The following is a 27,377-nucleotide window of genomic DNA, read 5'->3' on the forward strand; positions in this document are numbered from 1 at the left end:
CAACGTATTCGGAAGCTCAGCTCGGCGGCTCTTACTAGAGGTTCCCTTGGGCCGAGCGTGATGAGTGATCCTCGTCCCTTTGCGGGCTGCAGGATTCCCGATGTTCCCCGAAATCCCCAATGAAAGCCGGCTACCAGGCTACCTAGATCACTATGAAGCTTACATGTTGAACATGAACAGTCTACCGGTCACTTATCAGATCGGTCATTGAATATGCGTCTGCAGCCTTTGCGAACCTTCCAAATTATCTGTCTGACGCCCTAGAGAATGTTCAGGGGCGTGCGCTCAAGATCGCTTTCCCAGGTAGTAGTTATGAGGGCTCACTCACGCTTGCAAAGCTTCCAACGTTGCACGAGCGAAGAAATATCGCATGCCAGCGATTCGTTTCCAGAATCAAACCAGAGAATCCTCTTTTTCCTATCATTAAAAGGCGTCGCATTACGCATGATCCAGGTTATAATCTCAGATCTAAATCTAAATCTTATCAGAGGCCTACTAATACGAGTCGTTTCAACGAGTTCGTTACTGTTAAATATGCTAATTACATTTGATTAATTGTAGTTTATTGTATTGCTTACTTGTATCTCTGACTCACCTGTAATCCAGTCTATACTGCGAAAGGTAGAATTAAACTCATTATAAACTCATCATAAATTCTGCATCAATATTGTATTATTCTAATATAATGTAACGAGCGGATGACCAAGAGGACCATACAGATTAATATTGCCATTGTTCAAGCTAGCTTTCCTCTACACTCGACCAATAGCGGAACGTGGTCCATAGAAAACTCACGTAGCAAAACTCTTTAAACCATATAACCTTTCAGAGTTGATTGACTTTGTCAGATCTTTATATTTTTATCTTCCAAATGGTATGTGGTTCTTATGGACCCTATAAAACACGCGTTCGCACGAATAACTCAAATCTGTAATATTGAGGTATTTTGGTCAACCTTTGGAAAAAAGGCCGTGAACTGAAAGGCCCGGATCCAGTCATTTGTGACGTAGATCGAGATGTCAACCAAACTACATGAGAAAACATATGCGTGGGCTAAACCGGTTCCCGTCTTCATGAACGTTGTGTGGTTGAACTTTTACCGTCATCTTTATATCTCTACCTGGTAGTCAAATCATTATTTAACTTCAGGAAACAAATCTGCAAAATTTAGCGTATATTTTTAGTCTTTGAATTGTTTTCGCATTGTGCGCGCGCGCGCGCTGCATCCGCAATCAAGAATGGCGACATCTCACGAGCGCGCGCTGTTTTTGAAACCTACAACACGATATTTTCTTTTTTCGCATACAATTTTCGACATTGTAATAGAAAACAATTCGCCAATATTTTGTGGTATTGCCGTCTCTGAACTTTAACGGTTTTAAGGAAAATACGTTGTTTCAGATTTTTCCGCCAAAACTTGGAATTATTCACTCGATTCAATCTCCTTTCGCGCGGCCATGAAAATTTTCAAAGATCTGTAGAAAATTCAAATTTCAATCAAATTCAATTCCCTTTTCAAAATTTGAAAGTTTATCTATGCTTTGTTTTGGCTAGATTTATATAAGTGAAAGGTTTTAAGAACTTTAACGCACAGTAATCCCTTTTTTCTGTTACAAGAACGATGTAAAGGCACCCCAATGCGCCAACAGTTAGGCGCATACCGTGCGTAAAAACACTCTGCTTTAGCTTACCGATGACGAATTACAATATTATTATCTAGATGAATGCCAGTAATTAAAGTGTTTTTTTTTCCTGTCCAGTCATGTCAATGATCGGGAATTGCCAGATAAAGAATTTTCTGCTTTTTGAGAGAACGTTTGGCACCGTTCGATCTCCGCTCAAAATTGTTAAGAAATTTCCAGGCGCTTTTTGAGAGTATGTTTGGCACTGTGTTGACTCTGATCAAAATTGTTAAGAAATTTCCAGGCGCTTTTTGAGATGACATTTGGCACCGTGCTGACTGATCAAAATTTTTAAGAAATTTCCAGGCGCTTTGAGAAGATGTTTAACACTGTGCTGACTCTGATCAAAATTATTAAGAAATTTCCAGGCGCTATTTGAGAAGACATTTGGCACTATGCTGACTGTGATAAAAATTTTTAAGAAATTTCCAGGCGCTTTTGGAGGGCTAGTTGGCAAAATACTCGAATCACTCCTGGGTAAAAATACGTTTGGCAGGATATGAAAGCGCTATTCTCAGACGTGTTGGAGAAGTTAGAACGTAATTGAGAACATTTACATAATTATTGCTATGAAGTTTGTGTTTGTTCGAAAAAAATGATTGTATCATAGAAAATAAACCAGACTGCAACGAATGGCGCCTTTATGTTATCATACTGTAAGCAGCATATTTGTTTCCAAACACTTCAATCTTGGAAGAATATAAACATGGAATTGGCACAGTTTTTCAGTATATTTGCTATCTGTGTCATAAAGCTTACTTCAGAATATACGTATCTAAAAAAATCGTGTTTTATCATTCAATCCTTTTGGCATCGTGAAAGCTTGCCTATAGCGCCAATATTTTCCCCGTAGCGAACACAGAAACATTAGGTTATTAGAGATTTTAACGGATAAAAAGAATATTATGAGCAAAAAAAGCCTTTTCTTTAATATACTCATCATTAAACTTCCCTAACCGTTTTTCTAGGTGTTGATTTGACCAAAAAATAAAGCTGATAAAATATAATATTGAGCAATTTCTATTATGTTCATCATTATAATTTTCAATAGGTCGATAACAAAGTCGATAAAGTCAAATTCGATTCAACTTGTAACACTTACACTCATATAGCAGAAAACCTTTTATTAATCAAGTTGTTGATATAATTTATGTTATTGCTAGACATAAAACAGATGTTGCTTATGCAGTGAGAGAGCCAAGCCATGGCGGTGATCATGTTGTTGGTGACTCTAGGTATCCTAGGGTTTTCTAGGAGGTTAAGTAATACAAACGCAGCAGAAACAGGTAAGAACGACAAATAGATTGCATTTTTATAAGAACGTCTTATGTTTTTTTTTCTTATTGATTATCCTATTTTTCTGGATCGCATTTAAGCGAAGGAGAATTGTTTCAATAACCTGGTGTATGTTCATATATATACCATAGCAAATATCAATAACTATGTTCTTATGACTCTAGTTTGAAATTGGTATTCTTAAAGATAAAAACAAAGATTGAATTGTTTCTTGACAATACTGACCAAAAACACTTTATATGTTGTAAACGTTGTTATTTATAAACGTTGCGCAAGACCTAAGCATGTTACAAACCCTAAGGAGGTCCCCGGCTAAACATTCTAATCTTATACAATAGAGAATGATATTAAATTCTCGATCAAATAATGAAATATATTATGTAATAAAAATATGCAAGACAAATAGTAGATTTTCCGAGGACACACTGCTCATTATATTAGCAAAATGGCAAAATACTTCAGTGCATTTTCAGTTACAAAAGACCGACAATTAAATAAGTCCCGTTTGCCCTTCCCCATGCAGAAGACCCTACTTTGACGTGATTTTTTCCATTGCTTTTAAGGAGATTGTGACTTTGACAATAACACCTTATGTAACTGGACAAACAGCGCTGCTGCGCCGAATCGGTGGATTCTCTGGCGTGGACCTACACCGAGCCCCGGCACAGGGCCGGCCTCTACCTTCACTGGTGAGACAATTTAATTAGTACCCAATAGTCCATTCCAGCTATAAGCATGCGCGCGCACTCGACATGCAGCGCGCTGTGTTTGGTGCAAGCTTAAAAATGCGCGCGCTGCATTCTGGTAGATGAGGTAGGTTTCTATATTAATGCCCGCGCAAGTTTATATCTGGAATGGCCTATTGCAAGAGAGCATATGATAAGAGAGGGACACTTTGGTATAACCTGCGCGCTATGTCGATTCCGAATCTGGCTATTTTTAGTAACCACCACCCCACCACTGCGCGTGAGCATTTTTACTAACCCTACCCCCGCGCTTTGGCATTTACATATTGTTGTTTGCTGCTGTTTTGTGACTTGAAACCGAAAAAAAGCCCACCGTATTTGCACAAATACCATAGAAAATGTCATTCTAGCATCAAGGATACGGGTAGTTGAGGTTTATTAAGGGGATGTAGTACTTCGAGGATTGCAAGATTCGAAAACGAGACTTCATACAAAATAGGCGGAAAACCTCGTGCTTCAAACACCGTTTTCGCTCTAACTTGCTGCTTCTTCGTGGTTTCTCAACATTCATTATCTTCCTAATGGTCAAACGAAATCTGTAAGTTAGACATAAGATATGATATTGATTTTTGTGAATATTCCGGTGAATTGAGAAGGAATCCAAAGAAAAATACATTTCACAAAATTTCCCTTGTAGCGAGGGAATGCATTTTTGTGATGATCAAAGCCAGCAAGCTAAAGTATCTGAGCTTTTGTAATAGTGAGAAAAAAAAGAGGGAGATATTAATGTTATACTTCTTTGATGTTGTTATATAATTATATGTTATATTATTATGTTGTTATTATATAAGCTGGAGTTCGGTATGAAACAAACGCGGAATCACAGCCATTTTATCGCTCGTCTGTTCTTTAATTCTTCTTCACTTGACATCGCCGCTCAGACAAACAAAACAGTCAAACTATTTCCTTATGTTAGACTTTTTTTTTCTTTCGAGGTTTTTTACATGATCTCTTTTTATTCCTATAAAGTTAGCAAGCAAAACAACAACACGCAACCCGCGGGGGAGTAGGACAATATAAAAGAGGCAAACCCTTACGCGCAGTGGTGGGGTGGTGGTTACTAAAAATAGCCAGATTCGGAATCGACATGGCGCGCTGGTAATACCAGTCTCCCTCTCTTATGTTATGTTCTCTTGCCTATTGTAAATCAAGTAACGAAATTTTTTAGCACATAATTATAAATTTGGTACCTGAGGCTGAAACTTGGAGCTTTGATTTATTCAATTTGTCTGAATCTTTCAGGAAAGGGTTATTACATCTACGTGGAAGCTTCTGGTTACAAACATGGCGACAATGCCAGGCTGATAAGCCCCACAATACAGGGATCTCATTGCTTGTCGTTTCGTTATCATATGCACGGAGCCGATTTGGGAACCCTGTTGGTGAGGTCAAGCACAGCGCTCACAGCCTTGTGGGTAAAATCAGGAAGCCGGTTGGACAAATGGCAAGAGGCCAGAGTCTACATACAAAACCTGTTTAAGTACAAGGTGAGATCTTAGAAATTTTCAAACAGCGTCTTCTTATAAAATTGCTCTTATTAAATTCTTTTAAATGATGATAACCATAATCAAAGTGAATTAATACTTTATTAACGATTTGCAATAGTTACATGGTTGAGGAAGCTTATGGAAATGTTCGTGTTGTTTTGGGGCGTAAACTTACTTTTATGTTACTATTTTAAATCTTCCTAGTTAGAACAAAAGGTAAAAATATGTTGTTAGCAGAAGCCTCCCACCAGAGTTAAGATGAAGCCTTATAAAACAAACAAACTTTATCATAAAACCATTGATAATATTAACAGAATGTAAAAAAGCTTTTAAACAGTGACACAGACTTGCACTATTTTTTTGGAGGTTGTCTTTGAGGTAATCCGCGGACCTCACTTCACAAGCGATATTGCGATCGACGACATTCAGTTTAACAAAGGGCGTTGTTCACAGATAAGTAAGTAAGCCATTTTTAGCAGGCCAAGAAAGATGATTATTATTTTTTGGAGGGGGGGGAGGCATTAACACAATACGGAAACAATTAAACATTTTTTTTTAAATATTGGTTAAGGGGGGCACACGTCCCCAGTGCCCAACCCCAGCTACGGTTTTTAATTTGCTATCGTCAATCAAAATTGCAAGATTATGTATAGTTTCGGACAATCGGCTATAATGAAAATAGGTACAGAAGTAAAATCATCAAAAAGATCGGGGCCTTGAAAACGTGATCAATGCATCCTAATTGAATTCGTGGTTTTTATTGGAAGGGGAGGAGTAGGTAGGGAAGCTGTTTAAGTATTTTGCGTCAGTTCGAAGCGCAAAAAGCGGAGGGCTAATTCGAAACTGGACGCTAAAACAAAATTTTGCGGTACTTCATAATTTATAATTTTCAGGCCACATCACTGGAAATGTCTCATAAATGATTTGAACATTAAAGGTCTAGTTTAAACGCCTTTTTTTTAAGTGCCTTTACAAATGTAAATGCATGGAAATGAAGATTAAACAATAGACTTCGTTTATTGTATTTGTATTTGGAGCGTAACATAAAAAGAACGGCTTTTAAATCTAGGCCTATGGTTTTCATTGCATTTCCAGGTACCCAAGAGATCCATTCGTACTTCAAGCAAGACAGCAATATCTTTAAACTGGACACCAGCCCTGCCAGCACTGGATGGGTTTATCAATTCTCTTTTCAAGCCTTACAAACTCGGAACTCTTCAACAGACGATCTCTATTTCATTTATCCATCAGGCTGCAGTAAAGACATTATATCTCAAAATTTTGAAGTGCAAAGCATAAGCTGTTATCCCACTGAATTCTTTTATGCGTCCAAGACAAACAAAGAAGGGTTTACGAGAGTGGTTTTCACAAATCGCAAGAATGGATCCTTGCCTATCGGAATCACCAGTGGTAATAATATGGGGTGCTGTGGAGAAACTGTCGAGAATATATTTTTTGCGAATTTCACAAAACACGGTAAGCTATAGAGTAAGTCTCAATGCAATAGGCAGGTCGAAAGTTTTTGATGCTGGTTATTACATTCTCATTTTTCAAAATACTTGAAATCATTTGATAGTTTTGGTTTACAAGAAGGTTAAGAAGGAGTACCTCTTTACATAGGCGAAGTAAAAAGTACTCGAAGCTGGTACTTTGCAGAGAAATTCAAAGATAGAAAATGTCACATCTAACATCACACTCTTTTTTATAAAAACCTTTTTTAATAAGAACGTCCAGCCTGACATTTCACCAAATTTTGAGAACATGCTTAGAACGTGCCGAGGCTCAGATAGCAGAAAAAAAATTATTTTAGTCCTGATGCGTTCTAAAATGTAGAATCAAATTGTGCTTATAGTACAAACCTTATCATTGCTACGTGTAATTCTCTAATTATTCATTGGGTATTATATTCTTATATACACTAAAATTTAAGAACATCGTTAAGAACATATTCAGCTTTAAAATGTCTCAAAAACAAGAACGGCCCAGTCTCAACTGAAAATTAGACGTTCTTATAAAAAAAGGGTACTAAAATCCGATCAAATCAATACTTAGAACTTTATTGTGCCCATACCATGATGCTAATTATATGAAGAGCGTTTTTCTTGTCTTGTGGTAAACCAAGTATGTAAAAAAAAACTTTCACTCTTTTCAATTTTTTAGTAATGTCTGATTGTTTCCCGGGATGGCACAAGGTGGGGGGCACATGTTATCAGCACCACGACACACCGCTGACATGGAACGAGGCCCGCGTTGCTTGTCGCATGCGAGGTGGACAGCTAGCCACTCCCAAGACATCACGTGAAATGACTAATTTGCATTCTTACTTCAGCATGTTTCCAGAAGTGTTGGCTAGGTAATCTCACCAGTACAATATCAAACATACTGTTCATTTATTTTTCTTCTTCCGCTCATCGTTTTATAAGGAGAAACAATATTTCCTAAAGTACACTATGGCACTCACTGCTCACCATAAACGCAATTTCACTCCAAGTAATGGCCATCTTCAAACAACTTTTGGCATTTAGAAGCATTTTTTTTTTCAAAAAGTGCGTAATGTGTGAGTTCGTTTGATAAGATATGATTGGTTGAGGATATTACAGATATTAATCATTTTTTTAGTCAATTTATTTAGAAAGCTATGAACATAATCAATTTAGCGCTGTTCGTCATTGTGCGAGTTTGTTTAATGAGGTATGATCGGTTGAAGATATTACCTACTGGGTGCTTCAGCACGCTCCGAGTACCGCTGGCAGTGGTTATCGCGGGCTGAGGCGGATCAGAAGATGTGGGGGCCTGGTGAGCCTTCAAGCGACGGGAATTGTGGGAATCTTCTCCGCGCGGACGGATGGGACTCGAAATGGGCCGGCCACGGCTGGAGACTTAACGATGAGCTCTGTGCATATAGGCAGGGGTATATTTGTCAGATGAAGAAGGGTAAGTAACAAGTGTGATCTCGACTCACGACGCCGGTAGCAGGAAAATCGCCTGATTTCGCGTGCATTTCAATGAAATAGATGTACCTACAGTCCTAGAGATGTTTACAGCTTTCTCTAGAATGTAAAAAACACACACACACAAAAAAGGTTTCATTGATGTGTTTGATTTATCCTATCAGATCACTTGATATGTAAAAGGAGAATTTTAAGTCAAAGTTCTGCTGGATTGCGAAGTAAACATACAAGGAGTGTCAAGTTGAACAACGTCCAGCAAGAATTTATATTTTTTATGAGGCCCTTGGCCCTAAGCACCTCGTATCATTTTCGTAAAAAATCATCAATAAACATCTTCTAGCGCTAACCGCATGTAGACGCAATATTAATTTTCCTCATCCCTTCAGGAAACCAAAGCTGTTATGACGGTTGGGAAACTATTGATGACTACTGCTTCGAGTTTAAAGTCTTGCTACACAAAACCTGGCAGGAAGCTCGCGAGGACTGCTGGAAGAAATACAGTTACCTTGCGATCATACATTCAGAACGGCTGCTGGCCCAGCTGGCTGCCAAACTAGACCTGTTGCTGACAGCAGGGAGACTCAAGGATCCACGGGTATTCGTAGGGCTGAAGAAAGTCGGGCAGTATCGCTGGCTCGACGGGGAAAGGGTTGAAAACGAGCTGTGGCATAATGAATCGTTTGATTACTTCAGTGATGGTATGTGCTCGAGCGCTGTGCATTCAGAGAAGAATACAGGAATGTTTCGCCAGGATTGCAGCTATCCCTTTGCATACTTGTGTCAATCGAATTGGCGTAAGTATAGACTTTTGTATTAGCAGCAAATCACGTGCACTTTAATAGGGGCGCATGACCAAGGGTGAGCAAGGACAGGCGACGGTTAAGAACCGATTCTTTTGTGGTAAAATGCTATTCTCTTTTTTTATACAGGAAACCATGCCTACCGGACAAAAGCAATATTAAACAAACCAATTGTCTCGGGGACGCCAGAGTTCTCGGTTGATGGGGATTATTCAACATGCTTTATATCACAAAAGGTATCTTTTGGTGATATTTCATTTTCTTCATAAATGGGTAGGCGGATTCCCACTGTGACCTTGGGGTGACTTTTGAGAAAAGCGTGCAGTGACCGCACCATGACCGCACCATGACTGTACCATGATCGTAACGTGACCGTACCTTGACCGCAAAGTGACCGTACCGTGACCGTACCATGACCTTACCGTGACCGAACCATGACCGCACAGTGACCGTACCGTGACCTTACCGTGACCGCACCATGACCGTACAGTGACCGTATCATGACTGTACCTTGACCGTACGTTTGGTTTTATTTTGGCTGTTCCTTATACACAAGGAAAGCCTAACACCTTTCTTCTTCCAGACTTCAAACCCCTCGCTAACTATTCAGCTCAAGAAAGCAATCTTCGTGTCTCGTGTTGTGATAACAAATCGTAAAGATTGCTGCCTAGAAGTCATGACAAACTTGAGGGTGCTGTTGGGCGACATGCCAGCTTCGTGTCGTGCGTACGAGTACTACGACTCCAGCCGGTCCACCATTTTCATCTGTCACGCGTCACACAAGACTACCAATGTCACGATACAGCAAGAGGAACATCATGGGGTCCTGACACTTTGTGAGGTTACCGTGTCCGGTTCAGGTAAGAAATGAGGATTACTCATTTGTCACGCGTCACAAACATCGCACATGTAACGTAGATCGCTATTCACTGTCACGTGTCACACAATATCACCAATGTCACGATACAGCAAGAGGAACATCACGGGGTCCTGACACTTTGTGAGGTTACCGTGTCCGATTCAGGTAAGAAATGGGGATTACTCATTTGTCACGCGTCACAAACATCGCACATGTAACGTAGATCGCTATTCACTGTCACGTGTCACACAATATCACCAATGTCACGATACAGCAAGAGGAACATCATGGGGTCCTGACACTTTGTGAGGTTACCGTGTCCGGTTCAGGTAAGAAATGGGGATTACTCATTTGTCACGCGTCACAAACATCGCGCATGCTTGGTAGATCGCTATTCACTGTCACGCGTCACACAAAACCCACCAATGTCACGATACAGAAAGAGGGTCCTAACACTGTCCGGTTCAAGTAATAAGCAATAATTTGTATGTCAGGCGTCACAACATGAATGTCACGATACAGATACTTTTCTAGGCTATCCCGTCTGTTGATGCACACTTGGACGTTGAATATTGTAAAGATCTCCCTGCCCTTTATTACATAACAACAGGCTTTGTTCTAGAGTGACGACTCATAAGCCTACACTTGATCATATGTAAGATCTAACGCAAATATTCTATTTTATCGTTATTTTTTAATATTCCGAATTTGTTAACTATATCTCAATACTTTATTTGAAAACAACGAGTACACTACATATTAACTGTTTCAACGTGAATATAGCAAACTTTTTTATCAATTACGGTACTCACTAGACCCTCGGCTTAACCACCTAACATGGACGTCATCGCTTGCGCGCGCATGCATTAGCCTGTTTCAAAAGCCAAACAATTCCTTTTTACCTCCCATTTAGATAAGGAGCGGGATTTCAACGGCGTTCACCAGGAGATCTGGTATCAAGTGTCATCCGGATCTTTGACTAGTTTACGCGCCAGCGCGCGTTTTCCGGCCCAGCCCGACTCGGTCAATACCCTAAATAACTTTGATGCTCCTTGGAACATCGCCACCAACTATGGTCAGCGGCTTGTTGCATATATACAGGTACTACATATCGTCATCTTCATTAGCCAGACTTACAGTATTTAGTATTTTATTCAGTATTTAGTATTTTAGTATTTCTTCCTATCGAGTTATCGAAATTATTCATATCAGTTTTTTTTAGAAATATTCCATATCAGTATTTTTAAAACGTGTAGCCAGTAGATCGAGGAAAAAAAATGTTGAGATTTTGGGTGTTCGGTTTCTTTGATATAAGAAACCATTACTATAAAATCAGTCCAGGCGAAAACGGTAAAAAGTGTCCGGAATAGCTAGGACTCACGTAGAGCTCAAAACAATTTCAAATCTCGAATTTACTAGTTACCTGACCACCAAACACTGCCGGTACAAATATACACTGATTTATTGTTTATACGCATGTGCGCAACGCCTCATTTACATTGCGATACTGCTACCTTTACCTTTTATTAACTATTGCAAGATTATGTTCGATCGACATGAACTTAGTCAAACATAGCTGGCGATGCTGCAAGAAATAGTACGTATCAAATCATGATAAAACTCCTATTATTTAGTTTGTGTCAATGGAAACCGTGGTTGTCTCGCCACCTCATTGGTTATAGGAAATTTAAACAACTGCGACGGAAGCGGCTGCTTTCATGCTTTACGACCAATTTTTAACTATCTAGTTTATTAAAAATCACTCGTTAATATTTCAAACAAAAAAACTATGAACAATATTTAATCCTAGAATCTTATTTTTAACACCGCGAACAAGGATAGTCTCGCTTTCAGCACACATGTTCATGTACTCGCTAGCCCGTGAAACTTGGAGGTTTCACCTTGTAGTTTCAGGGCCGTAACAGTGGGGCACTGGGGGTATGGTCCCCCCCCCAATATTTACAAAAATATAAAAGGAAATGACCAGTAGGGTCGTGGCTGTGCCCCCCATATTTTCTTAATATTGTGCCCCGCCACCTACCCTCCCCCTCACCCACTTCCCAATATTTGGAGGCCCGCTACGGCCCTGAGTTTGAAGGACAACGGCTGAAATTTATCAGACAGAAACCATTTCAGAGTACATTTCACTCAGCATTTCATTCAGAAGTCCTAAGTGTCGGTCTCGAGACAGCGCAGGTGACTACGGTAGCGCGCGTCGAGCTCTGACATCATTTACGTTGATCGTAGGTGCCGTTAAGTGGATCGTATACGTTTTACGCAGCATGTGACAATGAGTGTGAGTTATGGCTCGATGAATCAAGAGGAGGAATCATCCACATAAACACAGTGGAAGGCGACTCTTCCGCCAAAATGATAATTCAACTCGGAGCTGGTGTCAAAGCAAAACATCTGGAATGGGACAGGTATGAAAACCTACCGATGGAAAACGACGTTATTTTGATCACTTGGATCCAGGAATTCCCAAAGGAGAAGTGCTTTTTCGAGGAAGAGGGGGAGGGGGGTTTGTTACCACTTTATTATTAAAAGGGTTGATTTTTTTTATTTATTATATTCCAACATTTGAAGCACCGTGAACCTTGTTGACCCTTGTTCTGCTATTGTTGAGACTCATTAGATGGACAATACAATGCGTATCCATTGAGACTCAATCTCTTATAAACGCTCAATAGATGGACAATACAATGCGTATCCATTGAGACTCAATCTCTTATAAACGCTCAATAGATGGACAATACAATGCGTATCCATTGGACATGAACGCCAGCTAGCTTTTACTGTTCGCTGTTTCGCTATTGTCCATCTATTGAGCGGTTATAAGAGATTGAGTCTCAATGGATACGCATTGTATTGTCCATCTATACAATGCGTATCCATTGGACATGAACGCCAGCTAGCTTTTACTGTTCGCTGTTTCGCTATTCGTATATCTCGGTGCAAATAGGGGGATTTCAACAACAACCCAACCTGTCAGTGTCACGATTTATTGTCTGTGAGCCTGTATCGTCAAAGGCGAATTCTACCATTTCCGGAAAATCTTTAACGAGCTCCAAATAAAGTGCCGTAATACGTAGAACTTTTAGATCATAAAGTTAAAAAGCGTGCTCTGAATCAAATAAATTTGCCCACAAACGTTAACATGGCATCATAGAAAGTGTATACCCATTTTTGCGACCCATTAACCATGTGTGTGTTTTTCACCGAATGTAACTTTCTCAGAATAAGTATATCAAGCCCAGCCTCGTACCCAGGCGTCTCAAGTCAGTAAAAACAAGTGAAAAAAAGACTAGTTAGCGCAATGAGCCATGGGAAGGTTTAGCGCTGGCGCAAAGGACCAAGGGAAGGGTCAACGGGAGCACCCCTGCGTGCTAAGTCCGGTCATGCTAGTAAGGGCCTGGGTACGAGGCAGTATCAAGCCTTTGTATCATGCCTTATATGGTAGGTACTCTGAAAAGCAAAAGTCCCGCCCAGTTTCCCTCAGCCAGTGTCACCTATACAAGATTGAGCTTTTGATGAAGCAAGGACTAAATAACGACTGCGCTTCTGTTGGTATGAGACTGCCGAATGGGACATACGAACGGCCAATCCCGGCCCACAGACTCTTCTGGGTAAACCCAGGTAATTTTGTCTCTCAACCATAATCCTTTTCGTAAGTTTCGTTTTTCTAGCTTGGTCAATCCCTAAGAATATTGAAAGCCATTTTCGGGAGTAAACAGATTTTCGATGTTTCATCGCCCGAGAACTGCGTAAGTCAATAATTTCGACTTAAACTTGCACTTCTTTTCATTACGATTTTGTAGGCCACCAGGTCCTAACGTCTTAGAACACCACAGGTCTACCTCGCACTCGCTCTGGTCTCTTTCCAAAGTGACCATTAAGAAAAGCAGAAATTGACAGATATAACTATTTCAATTAAATTTTACTAAAAGAAAATGACGTTCATAATGTTGTTTTCTTGTTTCAATGAAAACACGTTTTTATATATGACGGTCATATAAAGATACAAGACTTGTTTCATCCAACGTCATTTTCCATTCTCTCTTAGTCAACTTTAATTTTAAATAGGTGTATACGAGAGTCAGGCCTGTACGAGAGCGTTCTATTCTTCTTGCATCTGCATAGCTACAAATAACCGAAATCTAGACGTGCGTTTAGCTTACGACAAAGAGAATATGATGATGCGTAGCTTTAAACATATTTTGATTGTTGATTGTTTTTGATCAGGGACAAGGCAGATATCGTTCAAACTTATAAGCAAGGAGCTAGACGTGGTCAATGAAGTCGGTACACCGCTTACTGTTCGAGGTAATAATAATTTTGATAAACACATCACTTAATTTTTATTTGCTTTTGAAAGAATTTAATTCAGATCCTGTCAAACGAATCGAGTCAAATGACTCGATTTTATATTTTGGGTGATTATTTTGAGATTATCTTATGTCTTTTAATACTAAAAGCAACAAAAAGGATGTGGATTACAAGTGCTCTTTCACTCACTAAGTATTATGTAATGCTGTTTTACGTGTAGCTACGTACAAGTACTGCTGTCATGGCGTCTACTGTCCGTCCTGTCATGTCCGACTTTATCTCCACTTGCTGAACAAGTCATTTCTTGTTAACGAGTCGTTATCGATGACATGTGAAGAGTACACCTTCGAGACGAGCGTGACTACGCTAGTTCAGCCGAGCAAGTACGAAATCAAGGTAGGATTTTACACTCAGGGCTGAGCTATTTTATTTACTGCAAAGGAAATGCCTCGTACCTATTTATGGAATCTGTAGAGCACACAATAGCATTTCAGTCTTGTTACCCGGAGCATTTTTTTGTCAAAATTTCCCGAGTATTTATAAAGTAACGGAATTGGAACAAAGTATATATATTTTACTTAAAGATTAAAGGGATTTTATGGGATGAAAGAGAAGCTATAGAGCTGCTGTGAACTATGGCATTATTGGGGCCCTAATTTATCTAAGCTTTTTTTTACCCTCAGACATCGTTTTCATTTTACGGTGACCTCGATAGCCATAGAGAGGAGAAGACTGTAGGATATTTGCAGATTGTTGGTAAGACGATTTCTATTTAGCACAGACTCCAGTGAGCGCGATGAAGATGATGATGATGACGATGAAAAAGACGATGAAAATGAAAAAGATAACGATATTATGGTGATGATGATGATGATGGTGCTTATGATGATGATGACGATAAAGATGACGACGATGATGATGATATGTTATAATGATGATGATGATGATGATGAAGATAACGATGATGATATGTTATGGGTGGTTATGATGAAAATGATGATGAAGATCATGATGAAGATTATATTGATGATGATTATGATGGTAAGGATGGTTATGATGAAAATGATGATCAAGATTATGATGATGACAATAGTCTGTATGTCTTAACATAGCGAGGAACATAGTACAGTGCACCTTTAGTCGGGACACATGCTCATGGCAGAACTATGACAAAAATGGAGAACAAGGCTGGAAGCTATCCCGACATCCTTACGTGGATAAAGGTAAGGTAAAACCACAGGAGTACCTTCCAACCTGGATCCGCCCTAGGTCCAGTTCCTAGAAAGCAGGTTAATACTAACCCAGTGTTTAAAAACGCCCTTATCTAATAGAATGTCCCAACAGCCATACTTATCCCTGGGTTAGCGCTAACTTGCTTTCTAGGAACCAGACCCAGGCCCTGGTCTGGCGATCCTTTCTCCCCTCCTCCACGGGATGACTGTGAACATGAAACCATGATTCCCTTAAGATGTCGTCTCCACTCCCCCATGGGATGACTGTGAACATGAAACCATGATTCCCTTAAAATGTCGTCTCCACTCCCCCACGGGATGACTGTGAACATGAAACCATGATTCCCTTAAGATGTCGTCTCCACTCCCCCACGGGATGACTGTGAACATGAAACCATGATTCCCTTAAGATGTCAAAAACATAATGTACACAAGAGCAGATGTTTTGACTTTCTTTTTATGGAGTATAATGCAGTATAATACTGACTTGTTTTCTATACAAGTTTAGATGATGTGTTTTTCATTTCTATCTAGTAATGTCAATACAATGTTTTTAATTGTTTTCTATACAAGAGCAGATAGTTTGCTTTTTATTCCTATGATGTGATGTTTACTTGTTTTCTACACGAGAGCAGATGATTTGTTTGTCATTTCTATAATGTGATGTTAACTTACACAAGAACAGATGGCTTGTTTGTCATTTCGATAATGTGATGTCAACTTCTTTAAAATATACCAGATCAGATGATTTGGTTGGCAGAGAGGAAAAGTGCATGGCTAGAGAGTAAGTGGATCTTGACGGATGTCGCTCAGAATATGCTTGGCCTCTGTATGAAGTTCAACTTTCTTCTTCCAACTCGTACAAGCTCTGGGCTAAAGATTTACTTGAAATCGTCAAAGCAAGCGAACGGAAGCGAAATTTGGTCAGTACAGAATTATCAAGGACCAAGCTGGATAAGTGGACAAGTTTCGTGGAGGAGTGATAGCAAATTTAAGGTAAGAAAAACTAACAATATCAAATCTCAATTATTATTAAATGTTTTCGTTACTGGTCACGTTATGTGTTACCTTGCCTTATTAGGTTCTTTTAAGTTGTCACGTGATCTTTCACCAAGTCATTTTTTAGATTATATTAACATGATCACATGATGCGCTACCATTCCTTTTTAGGTTCTATTGAGTGGTCACGTGATGTACTACCCTGTATGTTTAGATTCTAGGTCATGTGATCCCTGCATCTTTAAGTTCTAGTAATTTGTGGCCGGTCACGTGATGTGTTACAATACCTTTCTTAAAAGGTGCTAGTTCTTGTGGCTGGTCACGTGATATGTTTCCTTGTCTGTATAGGTACTAGTGCTTGGCGAAAGTCAGATTAACGGAACTCTGGCCGTAGCCATTGACAGAATCATCATTTCTACAGAAACATGTGAACAGCTTCCAGTACACAGTGTACCAGGTGAGCGGAAATCATTGTATTTAAACCTTCGGCCCAGGAGGCTGGCGTCATTTCCATATATGATTGCAAGATAGTAAAAACCTCATAGAACATTAGACAGCGCCAAGAAAAGGCAATAATTAAAGAAAAATAGGGAGAAGGTTAAATGAAAATAAAATCATGAAATAAAATTAACCGAAACTAAAGAGGAAAACGACAGAAAAATAAAAAAGAAAGGAGAAAATCTGATAGCAATAATAAAGAATAAAAAAAAAACTTCATGTTGGACTCGAACCCGCAATCTGCGGCTTAGAAGGCCGACGTCATATCCAGTGGACAATGGAGGCCAAGCATGTAATGATCACAATATTTTACCAATGTTTTTTTTTTACCAAATTTTTCCAAGGATTCAGATGCCCGGATAAGAGTACTCAGTTCCAGTGCGCTAACGGCCAGTGCGTCAGTCGTGATCTGATTTGCGACGGAGACAATGCTTGCCTAGACTTCTCTGATGAGGCAAACTGCAAATGCCTGTCGTCCAAGTTCGCTTGCGAGAGCGGAGAATGTATTGACGTGGTGGGTTTGTGTGATGGAACTGATGACTGCAAAGACGCTTCTGATGAAAGTCGTTGCGGTAGGGAAACTACCTCAGCAATTGAAGATACAATACTAAGTGCAGTGGGATGTTGTAGCGCTGACAGAGTCTTTAAAAGCTTGAAATGCCACTGATTTTACTCGGTATTAAATACAGACTTGCTCCACGATGATCCAGGGACGAAGCAGGAGGAAATGACCAGTAGGGGCGTGGCTGTGCCCACAATATTTTCTTAATGTTTCTGTATTCTGCCCCCCCCCCCAATATTTTGAGGCCTGCTACGGCACTGTGATCACAATCATCAATGTAAGTTAGTTACTCATGTACAGCTCCTCTAGCCATCCTTTAACGTCTCCCATTACATGTTAATGGCAAATCATTCAGCTTCAAAATTTACTTATATACATTTTTGACAGATCACAAGTGTTCTAAAGACGAGTACCAATGTGTAAGCGGCGCATGCGTTAAGTGGCCCTTGACGTGTGATGGCAAGAAAGACTGTGAAGACGGGACAGACGAGCCCGCGATATGCGGTAAGTATGATAGCATGTGATGTGGTAAGTGTATTATCACATTGTTGGCAATATGAAAGGTGCTTATTGGCCATTTTTTAAACGCTGGGGGCCCTGTGTAACCTGTGCACGAGAACGAGGCTTTTTCCCGTTAAGACTTTAACTGTTTAAAGCCGCATTGTCACCAGTTTACTTCCGGTCGATTACGTAACAATCTCCGATGACTTTTAACGGAAAACTCAAAAAATATTTAAAAATATTGAAAGCAATGTGTCTATTGGAAGTTTCTTGGAGGATGTGATCGAGAATTTAGAGCGGATGGCCTGTTAAATATCTCGGATTCTAATAGATTCTTTTGTCGGACCTCCGGAAGTAAACTGGTGACAATGCGGCTTTAAGTAGAACATTTGTTAGCAACAAAAGTTTTGGAAAAAGTTTCAAAACGCCGTTGAAGACGCTGACCAGCCAGAGCCTCGCTCTTTTACTCTTATTTACACATCGTTTCCATTATCTGGAATACTGATGCCTATTTTTTAGTCAATGCCTATTTTATCGTTGTTACAGGAAATCTTAGTTGTGCTTTGAATAATATCACGTGTCGTCATGAAGGCTGGAATGTCGCCCAAATGAAAGATTGCGCACATAATAGAGGTACGGTTTGGACCATTTAACTGGGAGGGGGGGGGGCTGTCTATTGTGCAGGATTTTTCTATTGTGAGACGTAAATATATTTTGGGGGCATTTAGCGGAGCTTTGTTATTTGAACCAAGCAATACAGGAGGTTTTATTAGACCCAAACAGCCTGCATTATTTCTTTTTTCAAACCCCCAAACACCCTCTTCGGCCCTCGAGTAATTCAAGATTAGTACAGGAAAAAATATTTTTGTTTTTTGTGAATATGTATAATGTTATGAATTTTTCATCTAGTAATTTGTGATTTTGAGAGCGACCTCTGCGGCATGATGCACGATAAGAGTGCCGATCTTCAGTGGCAGATGGGCAAAGGACCAACGCCGACGAAAGAAACCGGTCCAAGCTACGACCACACTACGCTAGGGATCATAGGTCTGTCACTCTGCATGCAAACCTGTCCGCATTATCGTACATTTGGTCAAAGTTTGTATATTTTTTATTTAATCCCTTGAAGACATATACAGCTGCTATTTACTGTTGTTGCAAACCTAAAAGGCATTTCGAATGTTAGAGATAGGTCACGTGAGTTATCATATAATCTGAAGCTGTCCATTTGCACTCGAACCTTTAAAAACCTATTTCAATTTGACAATAAGAAAATACAAAATGAAACGTTTGACTAACAATGTTGTTGTCTCGTGTTACAAATGTGTGCATTCACTGCATGAGCCTTACTGGACACCAAGATAGCCTCACTGAATGCCATAAACAGATACTCTCTGATCAAGGGCCAAGGGCCAAGGTTCCTAGAAAGCAGGTTAACGCTACCCAGGGTTGGACGCCCTTTTTATACAATCAAATGGCAAGATATTTATCCCAGCCAGCCATTTTGCATTTTCTTATAGCCAACATTAATCGAAATAGGTGTCTTCGAAAGGCGAATTTCACCCCTCGTTTTTAATCTTTTAGGAAAATACATATATCTAGAGGCTTCAGACCGCAAACCTGGAGAGGGAGCATCGCTAGTCACGGATAAGATCAAGGGAGGTCGCCCGAGCTGCATCCAGTTCTGGTACCACATGAAAGGCGTCCAAATCGGTACCCTTAACATCTACGCGCTGGTTAACAAATCCAGTAGCCTGCTTTGGACACGATCTGGGCATGTCGGCGACTTGTGGATGTTCGGCCAAGTCGGTTATAACGGATCAGAGAATTATCAAGTAGGTATTCCATCAGTGTCCAACTTTGTATGAGGACGAGCCGTTTTCGTATAAATTGCTTTGAAAAACAACTGCTTTTCCTAGCCTGCTTTTTTTTCGCTTTTTATCACCTTAGAACTGCGCTCATCCCCATGCTCCATGCCAGCAATTGATTGATATACCAGCAAAAGATGTCTTGTGGTACTTTGAAAGCTGAAAGTATGCTTCTTGTGAAATATATTAACTATATTTGTTTAACATTATTTTATGTAGTGAGCAATTGCAGGCGCGTAGCTGGGTGTTGGGCGCAGGTTCAATGCAACACCCGTCGCTGCCAAAAATTAAGTCCATTCTTCATTGCTAAATCCTTGCATTTTTTTTTTTCATATGATATCTATGAACTAATGAATATGCATATAATAATATCATGAATAATTCCCTCGTGACAGATTGTTATTGAGGGCGTCACAGGAAGTGGAATGCGAGGGGATATTGCAGTTGACGACTTTGCGACATCCAATACCAACTGCGCGTCCGTCATAGATGAAGGTGAACACCAGTGGTCATGTCGACTCTAGCATATGTGTAACAGGTCGTATTCAGACTAAGGTATATTTCTGTGTAATGTGAATGAAAAATATACAATACTCTAAAGTCTTGCCAAAAAGAGCTATCCGATAAGGCCCGCACGGGCCCATGTTTTCCACGGACGACTACACGTAGCAGGTCAAATAAACAACGTCCGGCGTTTTATATTGGCTGATTTTTTTTTAATGTTTACGGTGTTCTAGCCGAATCTGATTGGTCAATGTTGTAAAGCATGGAACGCTTTCTGTGTTCTCACTGTAACATTTGTCCTAAAAAAGGAGGTCTGGATTGCAATTTCAACTACAACACTTGTAGCTGGAAATCCGGGACTAGATGGAAACTGAGCAAATACTTACAAGGAGCAACTATTACAGATTGGCAGGGAACACAAGGTAAAAACGCATGCCAACTGTCATTATTATCACCATCAACATCCTGATCTCATCATCATCTTCAGGGATCAGTATCATCTTCATGACCATAATCGTCATCGTCGCCATAGTCGTCGTCGTCGTTCTCTCCTCATTATCAACATTACTACGATATACCATCATAATCATCAATATTCATCATCATTATCATATCATTACCAACATCACCACAAACATCACTAGCCTAACTACCACCCAAACATCATCATCAGCACAATGATGGTCATGGTCATTATTGTTATTGTTGGGTGTATGTCGACGTCTGAACACAGAAACAATCTACTTGTGCTCAAACTATTAAAGCAGCCTTATACATCATACGAATTCGTCTGAATCAAAAATTTTTAAAGGGGGCTATCTCCAACTGAGTCATAGCCTTACTTGGGAGCCAATCACAAGTCCACCCCTGTATCCAATGGATGACGTTCGTTGCCTGAGGTTTTGGTACTTCATAAGCTCCATAAGTCAGACAGAGCTCCAGGTGTCGATCAAAACACAGGACGTGACGTCACTGATTTGGGCCAATGAGACGACAACACTTGGCTGGTCATACGTTCAGGTTCCACTGGACATCAGGGGGAGGTGTGAGGTGAGGTCAACTACAGCTCATATTGCGCTGATAGTAGTGGGGGATAATGGTTCTAGGCAATTATCCTCGATGCATGTAAAATACCTGTAGACCATGTTGTTTTTGTACAATAAAGCCGAGATAGCTCAAACTCACATAGCTCTAACTCCTCAATACGAACAGTTTAACTTGACCCTTGAGGGCTTTGAGTTAATCGGGTGTGAGCAGGATGCGCACCACCCCCCCCCCCCCCCCCCCCCCCCTCCCGGCGGCCAAAAATGTGGGACATTTCCTATTAAGAAATCCTCAAACACTATGCTTTTTCCATATGATACCTATGACTGTGTACCTCCCCCCCCCCCCCTCAATAAATCCTGGCTACGCGCCTGTAAGCTATATCTATACGACAGTGCTGAATAACGTTATGCGCATGCGCGTGTTCTGGCGAAAACAAACAAAATCTCAGTGTTGAATCGTTCGAGTAAAGGTACGAAAGGCTCACTTCGGTCGCTGTTTTGACTTACTGTACAGCATTAAAACCATACTGTACAAAAGATGAAAGATTTGTTTGATAATGAGGGAGTCATAGAGAAAATTATAGCCTTAGGTTTGGTCTAGTTTTCTTAGCATTCGTCGAAATGTGACAGTTCGCCGGTAAAAAACCGCCATTTTAAAACAAAAAGGCTGGTTTAACCGCGCGGGTTCTGGAACTAGTCTTGCGTTTTTCATCACTGTCTATCTATACTACTGTGTGTCCACTGTATCTATTATGTACACAACACGGCGGCAAGGAATGTTACAGAGCCGAAGCAGGCCAGGTAAGACTGGGGGTGGGGGGGGGGAGGCACAATACAGAAACAAAAATAATTGGGGGGCACAGCCACGCCCCTACTGGTCACTTCCTTTTAATTTTGAAAAATATAGGAGGGGGGCACACGCCCCTAGTGCCCCACACCCTGCTACGGCCCTGTGTTAAGACGAGACCTTCACACATAGGCAGCATAGAAGACAGGCCCCTCAATTGGAAATTCTTGTTCTGCTCGACGTGCTAGTGAAATATCGTTGGGTATGTTAACTAAAACAGTGACTATTATTTTAAAGGAAATCAAGCCTCTATGGAGGGGTGTTAAGCTCTATGCCCATTCCCTAACTCTCAAAAAGCAGCAACATCTACCCTTGACACTTGTTATGTTTTACCATCAGATTGTTATTGAAGGTCAAAAGCACTCTAAAGTGTCAGCTCTGCTGATAGATGACGTATCGTTTTCTCGGGAGAACTGTGAAAATATACCAAGAAACGGTAACAGCAATTATGTTTTTTACATCATTACGTTTTAAATACAGTTTAAAACTATCTATTATTTCTTTTATAAAAATATTATATCATGTTATTCATATATCTTAGATCAGCCACCGGAGGTATACAAGTCGTCATACGGGGCGCTAAAACATTGGAGACTGGATGGTTTTGACAAGGAAATATCGTAAGTTTATGCGCAAATGGGAACAAACATCAGATCCATCCCCAGCACCCTGTTAGTAATCCTGTTTATGCATTGGTCCGACATGACGGAAAAACATGACTTAACGCTTCAAATAAGCTCATTTCAGATCTAATAAGGCGGAAAATTTCTCTAAGTACTTAGTGAGTAATAGCCAACAAAATATCAAATGCGACTTTCTTTAAATTGATGCGACTTTTTGTAAAGTGTCATTGAAATTTGAGCTTTTCGTCCCTGAGCTTATACCTAGCGCAAGGATGATCAAGGAAAAAATATCTTAAAAAGCAAAAATCTGGGTATGTGCATTTCGGCCTCACGTTATTTGTGTTTCAAAAATCAGTCCGAAATACAATGAACCGATGACCATTGTAAGAAATTGTGTCTTCTATCTCGAATTACGAATTTTCCAGGTTTTTCCGTCATGTCCATTGGTCCAGGCTGCGCACTCAACTATGTTTGTCTCGAGGGGTAGGGGAATGTTCCTTGAAAAAGATTGACATCATTAATACTATCATCATCATTATCATCATCATCCTCATCTTCACCACCACCACCATCATCACCATAATCATCTTCAATATCATCGTCATCATAATTATACTCATTTTCATGTCATATCATCAATACAAAATATCATCATTAAGTAAAAAATCCTACTACAAACTACGAATCGGCTCCTGACAAATCCTGCCAAGAAATCACCGTGTTCCGACTAGAGAATGGTGGTTTCTTTGAACCCCCGGGTATCCAACCGCTGTCCGTGGATCACTTAGTTTTGAAAAGGAAAAAGTTTGAAAAGGACCTCCATTTTTTCAGGGTATTTGGAAGGGTAAAATACGCCAGACACAACAACAAGCGAGTCACGTGTCTTGACGGTAAAACGTCCTACCTGGAGACTCCAGCCGTGGACTTTCGCACGATCAGCTTCAGCGTGTCCGCGTGGGTGAAGATAATCGATCCGCTCAAAATGAGCTTCATCTACTCGGATTGGTCCTCGCCTTTTCAGTTCAGACTCTATGTTCGTGATAATAGTTTGGCAGGAGAACTACGCAAAGGAGGTCATTGGCAGACACTAGTATCCGTAGCAACAGGCAGGTAAGAAAAGAGAGAATATTGCCTGCAAATACCAACGCCTCCCCCCTGGGGGTCCAGAGGATTGGAATTGGGGGGGGGGGAGGGATGGGGGGAGGTGAGGAAGTGTGCTCAGCGCGCGACATATGAAATATGCAATTTATAAAAACTAAATGACTAAAAAGTAAAATAATTTAGTTTTTGATCTAGATTTACATCTTATATATCTGCTTACACCTGACTGAGAACTACTTCTCATTGGGATTATGTGCGTTGTTTCTAAGATTATATATTTTCTAGGAGCTTTCCAAGTAATAAATGGGTCTTCGTGGCTATGACATGGGACCGAGGCAACCGGGAATTCTGTTTGTACCGAGACGAACGTCGACAGGGTTGTATGTCATACATCGGAAATGACGTAGATCTAAAGCAGACCAATCACACTAAGTATGAGATCGGTCTAAAGAAAGACACAGGAAACATGATGCACGGATGCATCAGTGACCTAATGGTGTTTGATCGTAAGCTGGAGGTCGGTGAAATTATGAAGCTCTATAGTAAGTATCCGAGAGGTACATCTATATCTTTTGAAGCTCTATAGTAAGTAGCAGAGAGGTACATCTATATGTTATGAAGCTCTATAGTATGTTGCAGAGAGATACATCTATATGCTATAAAGCTTTATATTACGTAGCAGAAAGGTACATCTATATGTTATGAAGCTCTGAGCAGAGAGGTACATCTATGCCGTAACCTGTCTTAAACATGGTGAACAATGACGGCATAAAAACACAAGAGAAAAAAACGCGTTGTTATGTTGCAATTGTACACCATGACGTTATGTCAATGTCATATCTCTTTTGTATGTTATGTTTTTGTGTCGCGGATATGTACATACTTGAGCATAAGAACGTGAAACAGCGCGGTGTCAGTGTGCACCGCGCTTTGTTTTATTATAAATATTTTCCTCGTTCAGTTTTAGGGCATGAATATACAACAATACAAACGAATGATATAATAACATAACAGTTCAATATATTACATTTTATTAGCAAATCCCGCATAACAAAAAAAAAGTTTTAATTCATCTCTTTGTTCAAGGGATACTATTTTTTCTGCCCCCGAGGGATTTCTTAACAGAGGCTACTTTTTATATATCAAATATTGGGATCTAGTGTGAGCAAGTTCTTATCTAGGTCCCAGTCGTACTGAGTGCTCAATTCGCCGAGCTGCGAATGGCAGATGCTGTGTGTTTCCTTTTACATTGTTCGGCCAGCAGTACCATAGCTGTACTCATGTGTACTACAATAAAGGCCTTTGGTGTTCGATTACAACAAACTACGAAAAGGACAGACTGGCCTATCCCTGTGTTGGTAAGATTTGATAAAAAGCTTTGTAGAGGGAGGGGGTACTCCTGTTGCTTGGAATATATATGAAGGCTGATGACCGAGATCAATTTCACGGTTTAGCCTGCTTGCAAGTGGTAAATTGGGTCCGATTAATCGTCTAATCGGCTGCCATTTTGGGATTAGCTCGCCCGCATGACCGATGCGGTGGACAATTGATTTATTGATGACTCGATTGTTACGTTTTCCCGCCAGTAAGCTAAAATGTTACAGTTTGCATACCGTTGCTGCATCTGTCGCTTATGATGATCACAATGATGACAATAACGGACTACAATAATGATGATCAGATGCCCCAAGCCGCACGATAAAATCCCAGGGAGATATGGGTGGGGTGGGGGGGTGGGGGTACTCAGCCCTTCAGGACATTCTACTTGACAATTCATGTGAAAGCAACATAAATAGAAACCGAACTATTTAGGCCAGAGGGGCTTGAAATATAAGCCACGTTTATTATATACACTGTCTAAGCCTGAGAAGTCGTACCCAATAAAGCGGCACAGTAGTCCTAGGTTAAAATCACAACTTTTGCCAAAATGGCGATTTGTATGCTAATAAAAATGATAATTATAGTGATGATGGTATTGCTTATAGTGGATCAGCCTTGTGGAGCGCTTACAGACGATTGGTGTGGATGGAATAGTGATCACCCATCGTTACCATGGGAACAAATGCTACATGATGACATGGCAAAGTTACCGGCCATTGTAGATGGGTTTATAAATCGTTTTAAGTGGAATAACAACACAGGTAAAAAAAAACTTGTAGATTCTCAATGGTACCAGTTTTCAAAATCCGCGACGAGTTTACCCACTGTTATCAAAGTCGGAATTTTTTTACTTTTTTTTTTGTTTATGTATGTTCCTTTTTGGATTTTTTTCTCTGTGTCCTCAGTACCGAATGGGATGGGCCAGATTACAGTGATCAGTTCGTGAGAAAGGAACCAATGTTTTGCTTACGCTTGCCTGCTTTCTTGCTTCTTCTTAATATTATGAAATTATTTTATATATTTTGAAAATTTTTGGAATCATAGAATCCTTTTTTTTCTATGTTTTAGCAATGCTGCCATTATTAGGGATTATAATTCAAGTCATATATATATATAACATTATTTCTACAGTAGCGAACGTGGTGAGTGGAGTTTACAGTGCAAACGTCCGCGTCCTCAACTGACCGTGAAATTGGGACTTTCACGTGCTGCTATTGAATTCTGTATAAAATCACATCTAGCAATGCTCGTAACATACACCTATTTCAATAAAGGTTGTCAGTGCAAATGGCGATTGGCAAATAGAAGTTCTACGACCGAAAGTAACCATGCGTCTAGAAGAATATGGATAAATCAAAACAATTATCCATTTAAAGTTACCGGTGCTTGGCTCTGACATTGATGGACTTTATGTAACACCTTTAATTTTACGAATAATTAGTACCCATAAGCCATTTACCATTTGCCATTCGCCATTTGCATTGACAACCTTTTGTGAAATAGGTGTATATTTTTTTCGATCTGTTTTAGGTCACCATTCCAGTAGCGATTATGAGATGAATTTCGCTGCCAACCACACTGGCTACGTCAGTATTCCAGGCCTTCCCAGCATGCAAGCGTTCACAATCTGTCTATGGGTAAAAACCACTGACACGTTGTATGCGGGCACTCCTTTCCTGTACCGTGTGCGATACGAGCGGACTGGGCAATACGTGTCTGCCATCGCCCTGGTGGACTACAGGAACTTAAAGTTGTTTGTGGGAGAGTCAACATCGTAAGTCTTCTATTATTGTCTCTGGAAAAGGCAAAGGCAATACGCGTGGTAGACCATGCAGATACAATACCACGTGACAGGCAATTCATGGTAGGCCATACAGATACAAACCACGTGACAGGGAACACAATACCACGTGACAGGCAATACAATACCACGTGACAGACAATTAAATAGCACGTGACAAACAATTTAGTTTGACAGGCCATAATAATACAATTCCAACAAAGGGGTCTCGTGTGAAATGTTGCGACCTGTTTGACCTTATTTACCTTTCTATTATCGCGTGTAATTT

General features: G+C 40.2%; 1 protein-coding gene across 2 annotated transcripts in view; it reads left to right on the forward strand.

Moving 5' to 3' along the window:
• Positions 1-27,377, forward strand: part of LOC5517652 — a 48,046-nt gene that overhangs the window by 3,580 nt on the left and 17,089 nt on the right. For both annotated transcript variants that reach the window (XM_048728293.1, XM_048728292.1), the window contains exons 2-35: positions 2,846-2,968; positions 3,542-3,667; positions 4,967-5,211; positions 5,578-5,668; positions 6,307-6,687; positions 7,372-7,564; positions 7,919-8,145; positions 8,549-8,956; positions 9,092-9,198; positions 9,546-9,822; positions 10,735-10,922; positions 12,069-12,244; positions 13,282-13,457; positions 14,064-14,144; positions 14,368-14,543; positions 14,831-14,903; positions 15,260-15,370; positions 16,119-16,375; positions 16,727-16,835; positions 17,221-17,448; positions 17,826-17,942; positions 18,486-18,572; positions 18,849-18,986; positions 19,524-19,774; positions 20,203-20,302; positions 20,620-20,733; positions 21,123-21,361; positions 22,544-22,640; positions 22,746-22,824; positions 23,659-23,937; positions 24,214-24,470; positions 25,110-25,286; positions 25,914-26,069; positions 26,839-27,082. In XM_048728293.1, the coding sequence (XP_048584250.1) occupies positions 2,887-2,968; positions 3,542-3,667; positions 4,967-5,211; positions 5,578-5,668; positions 6,307-6,687; positions 7,372-7,564; positions 7,919-8,145; positions 8,549-8,956; positions 9,092-9,198; positions 9,546-9,822; positions 10,735-10,922; positions 12,069-12,244; positions 13,282-13,457; positions 14,064-14,144; positions 14,368-14,543; positions 14,831-14,903; positions 15,260-15,370; positions 16,119-16,375; positions 16,727-16,835; positions 17,221-17,448; positions 17,826-17,942; positions 18,486-18,572; positions 18,849-18,986; positions 19,524-19,774; positions 20,203-20,302; positions 20,620-20,733; positions 21,123-21,361; positions 22,544-22,640; positions 22,746-22,824; positions 23,659-23,937; positions 24,214-24,470; positions 25,110-25,286; positions 25,914-26,069; positions 26,839-27,082 (6,047 nt within the window). In that variant the 5' untranslated portion in view covers positions 2,846-2,886. The remainder of the gene's footprint in view (positions 1-2,845; positions 2,969-3,541; positions 3,668-4,966; positions 5,212-5,577; positions 5,669-6,306; positions 6,688-7,371; positions 7,565-7,918; positions 8,146-8,548; positions 8,957-9,091; positions 9,199-9,545; positions 9,823-10,734; positions 10,923-12,068; positions 12,245-13,281; positions 13,458-14,063; positions 14,145-14,367; positions 14,544-14,830; positions 14,904-15,259; positions 15,371-16,118; positions 16,376-16,726; positions 16,836-17,220; positions 17,449-17,825; positions 17,943-18,485; positions 18,573-18,848; positions 18,987-19,523; positions 19,775-20,202; positions 20,303-20,619; positions 20,734-21,122; positions 21,362-22,543; positions 22,641-22,745; positions 22,825-23,658; positions 23,938-24,213; positions 24,471-25,109; positions 25,287-25,913; positions 26,070-26,838; positions 27,083-27,377) is intronic.

Source organism: Nematostella vectensis, chromosome 5, assembly GCF_932526225.1.
Source record: "Nematostella vectensis chromosome 5, jaNemVect1.1, whole genome shotgun sequence".
NCBI lineage: Eukaryota > Metazoa > Cnidaria > Anthozoa > Actiniaria > Edwardsiidae > Nematostella > Nematostella vectensis.